The following is a 12719-nucleotide window of genomic DNA, read 5'->3' on the forward strand; positions in this document are numbered from 1 at the left end:
AACATATCTTGATCAAGATTTACAACGACAAGAACACTCAGTCCTTCAATTACTGCACACTTCATACAATATTCATGCAAGCTTCCTTACATGTCTATGTTTACAAGTAAATGCTCATGTGCTACACAGATAACACCTACACCAACATGTTTGGTATCTCTTGGAACACCTAGCACTTTAGGAAATTGATCGTTTAATGATTAAGAATTAACGTCATATCTTTTGTATGTATTTCAAGTTCGGAGAAGTTCTGCATGCAAAACAGAAATGTGGAATCAAATAATAATTGCAGTGAATGCGTGTGGGAATCAGATGAGGGACCGGAACAATTGTCGCAAGAGATTTGACGACATCAGGGCTAGCTTTAAAAAAAAAATACAAGCACAACGCGTGCATGCTTCTGGCACTGGAGGTGGCCCGCCATCACAACGTCTCATCTTAACACCATTGGAGGAGCAGCTGTGACAAAAAAAAATTCCCGTCGTCGTTGAGGGTTTGGCCGGTGACAGAGACATCGGAATTTATTCCTCTGAATTTCCACCAGGTGACAAATGTTACTGTACTAGGCGTGTCGTAGGTTAAAGTTCTTTTGTTTATTTCCGCTGCTACTTATACTTTCTTCCCAATATAAGCATATATATATATGTATATATGTTTCTCTCAATATATCTATCTATCAATATATAGTTATATTTCGGTGTCCTACTAAAAGCACAAATGTATATATATCGTCGCACTGAGTGCTCATTTGCATGTCATTTCCCACAATCCTTTGCTGCAGTGGAAGCGCTGTATGCTGGCCGATGATGGGGAACGACAGGGTTGCACACCTGTCTAAGGCATCCAAATGAGCAAACATTCATATGTACTGTTGCAGTACATACAAATATATATTTTACATTCATTGGTCAATTATGTTACACCTACAAACACCACATAACTGCGTCTTTAAATCATGTATCCAACATATAGCGTTCTAGGGGCAACAAACATCACTTGCACTAACACATTTGATTATGTTTCATAAAAGGTCCTAGTTTGCTTCATGTCATATACAGAGAGCATAATTAGGGACAGGTTGTAGTTGTTATGTAATTGTGTTCTTAGGTAGCACAGTTCACACTACTATTTCGCTCATCTACCATTGTGTTAAAGCAGGTGCTATTAATATGTCATCACAGCATACACGTGAACACAGGGGGTGGGGTTTTGCACACAGCCAAATAACAGGGTCATGTTTAGGTCAACTTTGTTCACACCATTTTCTGCAGCTTCAATTAATTGAAATGTCAGGGTGATGTGACCTTTTGGGGGAGGGACTACAGTTCTTAAAACGTCCCAACATACACATAAGTTAATCACATTCATTGTAAATGGTAACTATGTACTATTTCACACACCAAACCACTATGTATTAAAAACTACATCACACATTCATTCACTCAAATTTAGAACATTATATGAACACCACTTTATCACAGAAGTAGCATCTGTGAGCGACACACTGCATGTGTTGTGGAGTGCCAGCCACATTGAGGCCTGCAGCACCTTATATTAATTTATCACACATTTCCTGGTACAACAAAAATAACATTCCAATATTACGTACTTAATGATAATCATAGTCAACGTTCGTGTAATGGTAGTCATGTACATTATTATTGTGATTTTAGTGCACAACATATGCAGTGTATGTGCAATATAACTATTATTTTTAAACACCATTACTGCATAAACATTGCATGTTGTATGGTAGTGTAAAAAAAGGTCCCAAGTACACTGTCATGTACTTTGTTATTAAAATGGAGAATGTTCAGTTTGACAGACACATCTTTTCATTTCATTAAGTGATGCTGTTAGTTAGGCATAAATACTCAAGATACACAAACGCAATGTTCATTATGTACACATGTCAATTAACAACTTATGTTATTGTTCTATATAGTTGCTCCTGGAGGTCATGTGTCGCCTAAGACTGAAAACGTCTCTTCACCTGGGACATCCAGTTCATCTAACTTGGAAGGTGAGTGTACTGTATGAGGTGTAGGACATCTAATATGTTAATTTATATATGTTATGTTTTAATGTTAAATAAATGGCTTTGACATCTAATGTCAATCAGATCACTTATTGGTACTGAAAATGAAGTGTTGAAATAAATAATGTATTGTGTGTGATGTAAACTATCATATCATTGTTGTGAGATTTGACCAACCTTTCATTCATTCATATTTCACACTGAGACGAAACATAGTTATTACGTCAAGGTACTTTTTAATGTTACAACATAAAATGATAGGAAATATGTTAGTTGTTACATTGTCATAACAACTATCATTATATAGTAAATCATCAAAATTTTGCATGCCATGTCATCATCTGTTCATTTATTTTTAGAACCTGATGTTGCCAAACAGACAAAAATTCTATCAAGTGACCATGAACCGGTTCCCAGTAAAAATGTCACACAGTCAATTCCTCCAGCAAGTAACACATACTCAGCAATAGCAGCTTCAGAAGAAAGAATAGTTGCAGCAGAAAATCTTCGCCATTCTGATTTGATGTCAGTGCACGAAAGAATGATATCACAGCAGGAAATAATGATAGCTCATCAGGAAAGGGCAATATCAGTATTGTCACATCTCCAGAGAATCTTCATTCAAATTCCTAAAAAATTAGACAAAATAAATAACACATTAGAAGCAGGAGTTGTTCAGCTAAGCCAAGCTAATCAGTTGAGAAGGACTGCAACAGAACAACAATTCAACTTTACCCCATCAGAGGATGGATCAATAAATGCTGCTAGTTTTTCTTCCCAGCCATCTGATGTTCATTCCCCAGTTCGGGATGGTACCGGTACATTAGCTGCAAGTTCTGTGCATGTCCCTCTCAACATCCAACCGCTGCCATCTGTTGGAAATCAGGAACTGACACCTACAAAGGAGGCACCAAAAAGAAAGTTTCAAAAACAATTACTAATAACCAGTTTTTGGAAACAAATTAAAAAACAAAAACAGGACATGGAGGCTACATCATTTGTGCACTGTGTAGCAACTGGTTCAGAACTGCATCTGCCCACAACCCCTGCCCCTGAAGTGTCACTGGACTATCCCCCTGCCTCTGAAGTGTCACTGGACTATCCTCCTGGCCCTGAAGTGCCACAGACTAGTGAAAGTGGTTGTGTTTTGTTGAAAGTCGGTGGCAAACGTAAAAGGGTACAACAACAGACAACAAGCAGGCCTGTGACTCGGTCTCAAAAGGGAAAAAAAGATTAAAATTTAACATTAAGTAAATCTGTATTTTGCCTTGTGATTATGTTAAGATTATAGTATGTATTATCAACACCTGTTGTTTCCAAACATTCAACTATGTCCTTGTACACGTGAAGGTTTGGAAATGTTCACAGTCTGAATGAACGCATATTGTTAAGAATATTTATGTCTTAATCATCTGTTCAGTAATGGTCCAACATTACACAATTGCTATGTTTACAGTAGCTGACATTCACTTAGCTGCTAAACATAGTATTTGTGTGTGTTAGGTACATCATTTAGGGAGTGATTGCATGTTAATATTAAGGACATTCAACATTGAGTAAATATATATATAAGTGCTTACATCTTGCAATTCATTTTATAGCAGGATTAACTGTCAATGATTACTTACCTTCACCTTCCTTGAAGCTTCTTAATGTTACCATGTGATCATGTCAGAGTACTGGTTACAATAACATGTGTTCATGTGTATTAATATACACTTGTATATCCTACATTACACTAGTACGTTTTTTTTATCCTATGCCTACTTACTTGCATCAATAGGTTCAGTGTAGAACTATATTAAATATATATATTGTGTGAAAACACTACAGGCCTTGCTGCCTCAGAAAAGAGCTTGTTTGCTGTTAACGACTAATAGAACACAGCTGACTCTAATAGGCCCTCAAACATACTCACCCTGTAATGATTAAACCGTTAAATACGTCAGAGAAATATAACTATCCCTGTTTACATATAAGGCCTTAAATACAGAAATAGACACACATATATTGTTTTCTATATATATATATGTATTTATATATAGAGAGAGAGAGAACTCCCAGATACATATAGACAAACAGTGTGTGACACACTAAGAGATAAACTCACATAAAGAGAGACACACATTGAAACATTGTAATGGCACACAGAGAGAAAGACAAACCCAGGTGTGTGTGTGTCTCATACCTCTGTGTAACCATTATTTTTATTATGCTACCACTGTTGAATAGTTTTTTAATTAACATCGTACACTTTTGCTGAGAAACTAGATAAAGGCTAACACAATGTGACATTCAAAGTGAAATGGCTATCTAAACCAAAAAATGTGTGCCAATTATTTCTACACATTAGAACTGGGGGGGGGGGGGGAAAGGAGTGTTACATGCAGCTTCTATTGTGATCTTCAAAAAAAGCACAATGATAACATTTAATGAATTTCTACATCTGCACTAAAAACTTAGCACTCCAGTTACACACACATCATTTGAACATCAGCAATGGCAGACCATTCAAGTGTTAGCTGCAGCAATCCGCACAAATCATATAAGTTTATGATAGCCGAGGCCATAATGTCAACTGAAGAAAAAAAAGCTAACGTTGGTCAAATCTATGACTTGATCCGAAACAAATATCCATACTACAAACAGGATCTTCGAGCAGATACTTTTAAAGCTTCTGTACGCTTCGCTTTATCAACAAATGATTGTTTTGAACGTGTCGAAAACCAACAAGAAACTTATGAATTTTGGCATATTGGCCCAAAATATAAAATTATCATGGAACATGGGATTATGTTCTGCTAAATAGCATATATTTTCCTAATAACAATAGCAATGGATCCGCAACAACTTTACCGTCTGAAACGATACCTGCTGCAATAGCTTCACCCTCCATTCCTGAAGCCCAGATGCAAGATGAGCATAACGACTCAGACCTGTTACAGAACCTTTTTGGAGAAGAACTATTTGATTGGGAAAACAACCACGTACCTGCGGACGTCTTCTTTGAACAAGGCTGTGGCGATTCCTATGAGCGCCTCATGGAGATGTCTTTCATACAGGATTCAACGGTGCCTCAAGCATGGAAGAAAATACAGTGTCTTTCTGGAGCGACCTGTTGCAGCCAAACCAAGGTTAACTTCTACAAGAATGGTAAATACAAAAATTGTTATGCGTTGACTCACCGTGATAACTTTTAATTTTTGTATCTGCACCATTTGTATGCCAAATGCGTGGATACAGCGTAAACTTGCAGACTGCCTAACATGTAGCGTGCACTAACACATTTTTACGTAATACAATATAATACATCAACAAGCACTAGTACACATTGCTAACGGAATACATATACCTAGTTTACTATCTCTTACAACATATCATTGCAACATGTTACCATAACTGTAACACACACACCTCATTGTTTATCATGCAACATCTAAAAAAAAGAGGGTCCGCCACATATGACGTGGGACCCATGTCATGTCCCAAGCCGTCCTTAAAAAGGTTGACGGATGTAAGGACCGCCCCCAAACGACGTGCGCACGTGAAACCTTATTGGCTGTGGGCGTTTGTTATTGTTCTGGTCTGTGCACTGTGTCATGCGCGCGCGTCTGTGTGTGTGGCCGTGCACAGCACGGTAGGCCAATGTTAATTAAGTGGGAGGAGTGTTTGCGTGTAGTTCACGTTGCCTTAACATTACGTCACACGTCTTTTATTCGGTCATTACCTGATCGGATGTTGGTTCCGTCCACACACGTCGGTCAAAAACATTTCTACAAGTACGTGTGTAGAAGTAATGTAGTTTAGCAAACTTTGGATTTCTTATAAATATCATATGCTTAATGCTACTAAGAACATGGAGGGACATGTATAAAACGCATGCGCTAACACTTAGTCCACACAATCGTGAAGTGCGTGCGCAAATTAAGATGTGCGTGCACATTATTATGTATACAGACAACGGAAACATAATATCCGTAGTTATGGCAGCAACGCCATTATCAAAAATAAACATGTTTATGTTAATGTTTAACCTTGCACTTGCAACATATACGTGAATTACGCGTGGATATACACAATGATATAGAGATGTGTAACGCGTTGTCATGCGTAGACATATATAAAAGTGCCATCTGTGACCATCATGTGTTTGCTGTATTTCATAGATGCTGCGGATGAATACATGGGATCATTCAGAAGAGGCAATCGTTATATGAGAAGATTGTGAGGAAGAGCTACCAACTATGCAACACTTTTTATAATGTTTGCTGCGCATATTAACTAACAATACATATTGTGAACCGGTTATGCATATATTTAATAACCACGTAATTAACATAATGATGTTGCTAACCACTGCAGTTTTCTGATTTTATGTGTATCCTTGATTTACTTACAGTATAACATTATATGTAATGGTCTGTAACATATATAACAACCATTCCCACACAGCAAACACATGAACACAAAAAATGACTGTATTAACTATGTTAATGGTACATAAAACCATGTAGCCATTATATGTGAACGTACACAAGTTATATAGGGATTTTTTAGTAAATGGTTTGTAATTGGGAAATATAATTGTAGAACCAAGTTGTAGTGCTCACCTATAATGCATGATGTTATGAATAATCGCTACATATCATGTAAACATGAAATTTACTCTGTATATTTGATAAACACAAGTAAATATAGTTGTGTGTGTTTAGTGAACGTTACACACATACAGAGTAAAGTGAGTCTGATCATATAAAGTAACATATTAATACTGATGGTATCATTTGATGTTGTTAAACATGCATCATACACTAATGGAGATACACACAAACAGTGGTACTGAAAATTGTGTGTATGCTATTGTGCACGTGATGAACGTGAATATTTAGACATTATTTCTAAATGATCATCATAATATTGTTTAAGTTACGTGAATGACATTACAACTATATTAACAACATTGTCATTAGGTGTAATGAATTATGACAATGTACTAATAAATAGTAGAAATGTTTGTCATGGCGTTAACATTTTTACAGTTGTTACATGTAGGTCAAAAGAACACACGTGTGACTTATACATACACATGTGACAAGGTTACATAAAACTAGATAATAAATTGATACAATACCTAATCACATACATTGCTAAGTACAAGATGTAACAAGCATTGGTGTGTTTACAGGCAATCATGCATGGAGTGCTATGATCACTCATGTGCATCCGTGGTTAATCACCTCCCATCATCAAAATAATAGCAACATTTATCCCCTTCTCTACACACACCACTATATTACAGTAATGCAATTTGGTAGGGTACATACATTAAATGGGATGTCATGTAACTAATTTTTGAGAAATACAATGCACATGAACCATCAAGTGTAGCTAAAAGCATGTACATTATACAGAAACAAAATGTTGTAAAATATCTATTTTGCACACATGTTGGGTTGATAAATCCTATAAGTATACGTATATAGAGGGTGTCACATCTTATGACAGATGTCAGTTCATATACATACCATGAGCAGTCATTGAGGACATATACCAAATTAAAATCTATATGTATATATAATGATCAAACATTGTCATGACATCTTCTGTAACGTAAGTAACACACCAAAGTGTGTATTTGGGGTTACATAAGAAACACCATGTATATGTGCTAACATATAATATGAAAAGCACAATGGTGTAGACATCATAGTGATGCACATGTCACAGTGTTACAATAACATTGTATGTAACCATTGTGCAATAAGGAATGACTATGGCCATACTATGTGTATTGAGTTTGCCTAATCAACAACTGAATGTTACGACATTATTCATTTGTCACACTTGTTGTATTCACATACACACAACTTCACATTATAAGAAGGATTATATAACCTGTGGATGAATGACATACCGGTGCCACATGCTTTTGTAGACACAGCAGAGAAGAGAAAGGTGTGCGACCCATATTCATCTGTTTACTAAGAGAATGGTTTTTGGGAAAATTGTTGTTTAATATAACATAATGAATATATTAAAGTAGTAATATGAACATATATGTATTAACTTACATGAAAAAAAACTATTTATGACATTCTGACGTGTCTCTGCACCACTGGCTGTTTGTTCATTGTCAGCTGGCACATTGATGGGATGCTCCTCCTCCAAAGGCTCACCCATGTCTGTAACTACATTATGTCTGAGTTCCACATTGCTATGATTATATCAGACACTTTTTGAGGCTTATATTGAAGTGTCCCACCAGTTCGATCGAGACACCTAAACCTTGTCTTGAGAAGGCCAAATGTCCTCTATATAACAGATCGCGTCGAAATATGGGCAGCATTGTACCTCTCCTCTGCTTCAGTTTGAGGGTTTAGCACCGGGGTCAAGAGCCACGGCCTAATTCCGTATCCTGAGTCACCTATAATCAATGTAGCACACATAAGGTAACATTAGTGATAACATTATTACATATACAGGCATACCCCGCATTAACGTACGCAATGGGACCGGAGCATGTATGTAAAGCGAAAATGTACTTAAAGTGAAGCACTACCTTTTCCCCACTTATCGATGCATGTACTGTACTGCAATCATCATATACATGCATAACTGATGTAAATAACGCATGTGTAACAGGCTCTATAGTCTCCCCGCTTGCGCACAGCTTCGGGACAGGTAGGGAGCCGGTATTGCTGTTCAGGATGTGCTGACAGGCGCATGCGTGAGCTGCCGTTTGCCTATTGAGCGATATGTACTTACTCGCGAGTGTCCTTAAAGTGAGTGTCCTTAAACCGGGGTATGCCTGTAATAATTCCTAGAAAAAGAAGAGTTTAGTGTTACAACATCATAATATGTACTCACCCAGCAGCCAACCACGTCCAAAATAGCCTTCTTCGAAAGCATGGAAGACTGATGAGTTCCTCAGGATAGAGGAATCGTGACTGGAACCAGGGAATTTGGCTACCACATGCATAATCTTCATCGTGGCATCGCATACCACCTGTACATTCAGGGAATGGTAGTGCTTACGGTTGCGGTAAGCATGCTCACTCTGACTAGGCGGAATTAAAGCAACATGGGTGCAATCGATTGCACCCATCACACATGGTATCCCGGCTATGGCATAAAAGCCATTACTGACTTCCAGCCACTGTGTCTGCTCTTTAGGAAAATAAATATAATTCCTAGCGCATCTATTGAGTGCATATAGAAACTGGGTAAAGGCCCGCGAGAATGTAGCTTGCGAGACCCCGCCCACTATGCCCACAGTTGTCTGGAATGACGCGGAAGCAAGATAATGTAATGAGCACAGCATTTTAACAAGCCCAGGGACTGCACGACCTCTGGCTGTCACAAAATCTAAATCTCCCCTTATCTCTTCATAAAGAGATAAGATTGCTGCTGAACTCAAACGATAGCGACTTACTATCTCCTCCTCACTCATCCCATCTAACAGGGTTCTCTCCCTGTACACACGCGGACGAGCCACAACTTGTCTCCTCTATCTTCTCCTCTGATCTCCTGTCCCTCTCCCTGTCCCTCGCCCTGTCCCTGTCGTGTCCGCGTGCCTGTCACTGTCCCTGGCTCTGTCCCTCCCTTGCCCTATGTCATTCTCTTCATCAGCCAGCCACTCGTGCAAAAGAATGTTCCTCCGTCTCCTAAACAATCGCATCATTTTGAAATCAGTAGCTGTGAATGAGCAGGTAATGGGCGTCCTTTAAATAGCTATGTGATGATGTCAGGTGACATTGTAAAATGCTACGTGTTACATTAACATATTAAAGTACTTGGCTCCCAAGCTGTATCCATTTGTTCAAAGAAGTATTATTTCTGTGTATTCAGCAGCCAATCGTGATATTTCACAATGATGTAACGTGAATCTTTGTACAAGCATTCATTGTAAATGATTAGTGTACTGTGTAATGCATGTACCACTTCTGAACGCAACACTCAGTCATGTAATTATGCTAAAACCATGAGATTGACGTAGACAAAGTTTGCTGCAAGATGTCTAATTAGCCATGTTAGTGTCACATGTTCACAACAATGAATTCTCGTGTGCATATGCATACATTTATGTCATGAGGATAGTTGCTATTGAATCAGTTTGAAACGTGTAACAATGAGTAACTATTGTAGATGTGTGTATAAGTTAGCATAAAGTGCTTGTAATGCAACGTTTACAATGTAAACATGCAATGTGATTGAGTGTCCAATAGCGGACGTCATCAAAAAAGGGAGGACCCAAAGTACATGTAAACATGAGAAGAAAGATGTACATGAACGTTTGATGATGCGTTACACATTACAAGCATTGTCTAATGTAAAGCAACATGAATATACGGTGGATGTGTTAGATGTGTGACATGGGTAACATCATATAAACAATTGTCGCTCAGTTCAGTAAAATGTGTGATATGATGTGATGTTCTCCTTTAAGAGTTGAGTATAGGATTTTCCATTGACACATCATCACATGATGAGTAATGTGACACGCTAATGACGAAAACATATAAAAGTACAATGTTATGCAAATAATAAACGTCAGGTGTGACACAATGCAGTGAAAGCCCCCCACACTGTAATGCTAAACACATTTGTATTGTGAGCAATGGAATGTAAACAGTACTATAATGTTATACGTCCCCGCTCCATTGCCTCCAATGATGTCCATATGAATTATTTTTTCTACGTGCCGTTTCGGCAACCGTAGCGATCGTTCTCCCCTCCAACTTGCCAACTTTAGTTGGCGGGACACATTGGCGAAGAACTCTCCATTTTGTAGTGGCGATCAGCACCGATAAGCTGATTTTGGTACTTGAATACAGCCGATTTTAAAAAGTGCCGAAAGGTGCCAAAAAACGGCTTTTCGGCAGCCGAACGGCGAAAAAAAATTATCGGCACAGAAACATGGCGATAAAATACACTTATCGGCGCTTACTGAATCTCAAAGCCAAATTTGACGGAATTATGGCCAAAAATGCTTTATCGACGCTTACTGCATGAGGCCCTTAGATCTCATCCTCTGCTGAAGATAGAAAACAGTTGGCCAAAGCTCTAAGGAAATATCAAGGTTCCAAACTAATAGAAAGATCATCAGATATGAAGTGGGATATCTGTGTGGTACTGTATGTTACTATGATGTTCTGCAGGCGTTGGGGACCTGTAAAACATATGAATGCCCTCATGAGACTTTTTGAAGTGAAACTTCTATGCTGGCACCTACGATATGAAAATTTCCCTGGGAGTAAATCGGTTTGATGGAGACGGAAGTGCAGTCCCGGAAGTGACGTCACTGCTGGCAGATGAGGCCTCCCGCACTCGGCGCACATGCGCAGGAACTGTTGCCGGATTGGCAGGCGCGTGCCTGCGCAAAAGGCAGCCAGATCTCAAGGTGATTACAGCAGCAGCAGGAGTTCACCGCGTGCACAGCAGCAGCAGCTGGAGCTCGACGCGAGCAGAGCAGCCGGATCTCGGCGCGCGCACAGCAGCAGCCGCCGGAGCTCGGCACGAGACGGCCGCGTCACGTGAGCGGACGAACCAGCTCTGTGACATCACGGCCGCGCCCCCGACACGCCTCCCCATCGCCTCTGCATGCAGGACAGAATCTCTCCTGCTGCAGGTGAGTGGGGACGCCGTGTGAACGCTCGTGTGCTCGCCCACGTTCACTATGGACGCAGCCAAAGGCCAGGCTCATACACTCCGCTCGCAAGTGCCATCGCACACAGTATACGCTCAGCCTAAGTCAAACTTCTTTGTGTTTTGTTACGGAAATAGTGTTATATCATCACAAATACAATTTCTGTGAGAAAACAGTGACAAAAGACAAAGAAGTTTCACTTAAAATACGCGTGCTCGGCACACACACAATTGTTTTATTGAAAATATAGAAGTTCAGGTTAGTACATTACAAGATGATGCATTGGTTGTTGGGTTTCAGCTGTTCAGGAATATCTAAGGTTTAGTAATATTTTAAATGACCAAGCTTAATTATTGTTAGCTTAAAGTAAAAATGTTTAGACTTTTCGCACGCTTGAGGCTTCGGCCCCACACACACGCCGCCCACGAAGCACAGCCCTCAATGGGGCAGGCCCCAGTTGCCGTATGTGTGTGAGCGCACAAAGGTTTGTCCATCATTAGCATTAACACATATAATAATTATTATTATATACAGTATATTATATGTATTCCTCCCCTAATTTAATTGGTTAGATTATATATTGTTTACTCATCTTTTTTTAGTTGCTTTCTTTGTTCAGAAATTATTTTGAAGATAATATTGTTGTTGTTTTTTAACAAACAAAACTGATGCAAAGAAATGCTACACCAGATTCATCAAAGAAAAAAAATTCAATTTCAACAGGAATGGTAAATGTGATGTTGTGTTTCTTCCTCAGTTTTGCTGCTGGGAGACTTTGCTCACATATTTCTGTCTGAATACAATTCTTTAACACGGAGAATAGAGTCTTAAAAAACATTTTTTTGCAGATCTCCGTTAGATTAAAGCTGCAGTTCAGTCTTTTTTTTTTTTTAATTTTTTTACTTCAATAGTTTCATGTGTGCAATTAAGATTTGCACTTTTTTTTACAAAACAGTTTAGTGCTGAGCTCTCTGATAAAACCCCATTAAGAACATGGTGTTTGCTCTTGCAAATTTAGCAAATGAATACAGACAA

At 38.7% G+C, this 12719-nt stretch overlaps 1 protein-coding gene across 6 annotated transcripts in view; it reads left to right on the forward strand.

The window, feature by feature from the left end:
• Nucleotides 1–12719, forward strand: part of ATRNL1 (attractin like 1) — a 662687-nt gene that overhangs the window by 404715 nt on the left and 245253 nt on the right. The window contains exon 27 of one of the 6 annotated variants that reach the window (XM_075611987.1): nucleotides 6205–7000. The exons of the other annotated variants lie outside the window; for them this stretch is intronic. Coding sequence (XP_075468102.1) covers nucleotides 6205–6255 — 51 coding nt within the window. The 3' untranslated portion in view covers nucleotides 6256–7000. Of the gene's footprint in view, nucleotides 1–6204; nucleotides 7001–12719 lie in introns of those variants that run through there. 6 annotated transcript variants of the gene reach the window in all.

Source organism: Ascaphus truei, chromosome 8 (genome assembly GCF_040206685.1).
Source record: "Ascaphus truei isolate aAscTru1 chromosome 8, aAscTru1.hap1, whole genome shotgun sequence".
NCBI lineage: Eukaryota > Metazoa > Chordata > Amphibia > Anura > Ascaphidae > Ascaphus > Ascaphus truei.